General features: G+C 40.4%; 1 protein-coding gene across 1 annotated transcript in view; it reads left to right on the forward strand.

Moving 5' to 3' along the window:
• The window catches only part of HAO2 (hydroxyacid oxidase 2), a 32687-nt gene extending 30989 nt beyond the window's left edge, over positions 1-1698 (forward strand). Inside the window, exon 8 of the mRNA XM_027570644.2 lies at positions 1565-1698. Coding sequence (XP_027426445.2) covers positions 1565-1620 — 56 coding nt within the window. The 3' untranslated portion in view covers positions 1621-1698. The remainder of the gene's footprint in view (positions 1-1564) is intronic.
• Positions 1699-1731: the final 33 nt, after the last annotated feature.

Genomic DNA, 1731 nt, shown 5'->3' on the forward strand with positions numbered 1-1731 from the left:
AAGACCCTGTAACATCACAGCCCTGGGAGAAGACCTCTATTTGCACTATTGCTGAAAGCAAAATAAGCTTAAAAAGTCATGGTTTTTCTCACCATGAGACCAATTGCTGAAAATATACTTATAGGAAGGTTAAAATCATGATCTGTCTTGAAAAATGTCCACATATAAATCATACCAACACAGGCTCACTAAAGTCTTATTCTTCATAAGGGAAGGAGGCTGAATTAAAAAGTATATGAACTTTCTTGAGGTTTATTGTTCAGAATTCCCTACTTCACTTCAAAGTAGCCAAAACATTTTAGTGTAAATATCCTCCGAATTTACAGTAATGAAAAAATTATAAATATGCATTCTCTCTCAAACTTCTACTGAGCCTCTGCCAAGGGCAGGGCAGTGCCCTTGGTATTGCATGAGACCCAGAAACCAATCTGATGAGAGTCGAATAAGTACAGAAACATTACCAAGGTTTATGGGTCAAACGGTCTCAAAATGGAGTCATAACATAATCTGGATGCAACTACTGAGACATTTTTACATCATTTAAATATGATTTTTATTACAATATATAACCGAAGATCATATTTTGGCATCCTCTGTGCTTCTTGAATAGGACTGCCTACTGTGAAGACCCACTATTCTTTGCCCTGGGGAAACCCAAAGCTCTTAAGACCACTGTCCATTCTGAGAAGAGCTGCCTCTGGTACCAAATTCCTGCTTCTACTGAATAAGTTCAGTTTGTAGGTTACTTATGCATCCCATGCCTGCCATTTCTGTCCACTACAGTCAACCCAGGCATGGTTTTTAGAGGGGAAATGAACCCTCTCATTAGTTATATTTTTGCAAGTAATACATTTTGCTAAAGCTGTGTTTTGGGAGGTGAAGATGCGCACATCATACATGTGGGGAAAACTTCGAATTAATCATTACACATCCTGGCATTCAAGTCTTTCTGCCTTATCATCACCAAGGATTTCCTGTCTACTCAAGGTTACAGCTCTCCAGTCTGCACCAACAGACTACCCCCTCTTTCTCCTTCCTCTTCGTGCTTCTTATCTGACGCCACTCTCTTCAGTCCCTGTGTCTAATCTCAGCTACAGTTCTAATTTTGCATTTTAGTTAAGATCCTCCACTAAAGAAGTGTTACATTTTGCAGCACGTTCCCTTAGAAGGCAACCACTGTATGAAATAATCATTCCATCTCTTATTCCTGACTCATATTCTTCCTTGACACATACTTCCTATATCCCTGAGCCTTATCAGCACTCAGATAAAGGTCAAGTGTATCTATGGCACATATTAATTGATTTTTCAAATGCTAAGATGGTGTTTCTATATTTTTACTATGCCATTTTGACATGGCTGTGTTGAAAGAGGACTTGGGCACAGGCTCACAAAATAATTCTCAAGGCAATCAGAATCACATTATTCCTCTGGTATCCATAATGTTTTTTCAGGGTGGGCACAAAGATCAAGTCAGGCTTGTTCCCATTGGATCATCCCATTACTCATGATGGGGTGGGTTACTGGTGTTTTAGAGAAATAAGCTTGTTAACTGTTCTTTTAGGTTGCCGGTCGGTTGCCGAGATCAATCAGGACCTGGTCCAGTTCTCCAGGTTGTAAAGAAAGAGGGCTTATGACCAGACTGCTGAGGTTGCCCACAGGGGGAAGACAAACTCATAGCGTGGTACATGATGCCTTCCTCCTTGACCCCATCCTATCCAGAGGCTCATC

Source organism: Zalophus californianus, chromosome 4, assembly GCF_009762305.2.
Source record: "Zalophus californianus isolate mZalCal1 chromosome 4, mZalCal1.pri.v2, whole genome shotgun sequence".
In the NCBI taxonomy this organism is placed as follows: Eukaryota; Metazoa; Chordata; class Mammalia; order Carnivora; family Otariidae; genus Zalophus; species Zalophus californianus.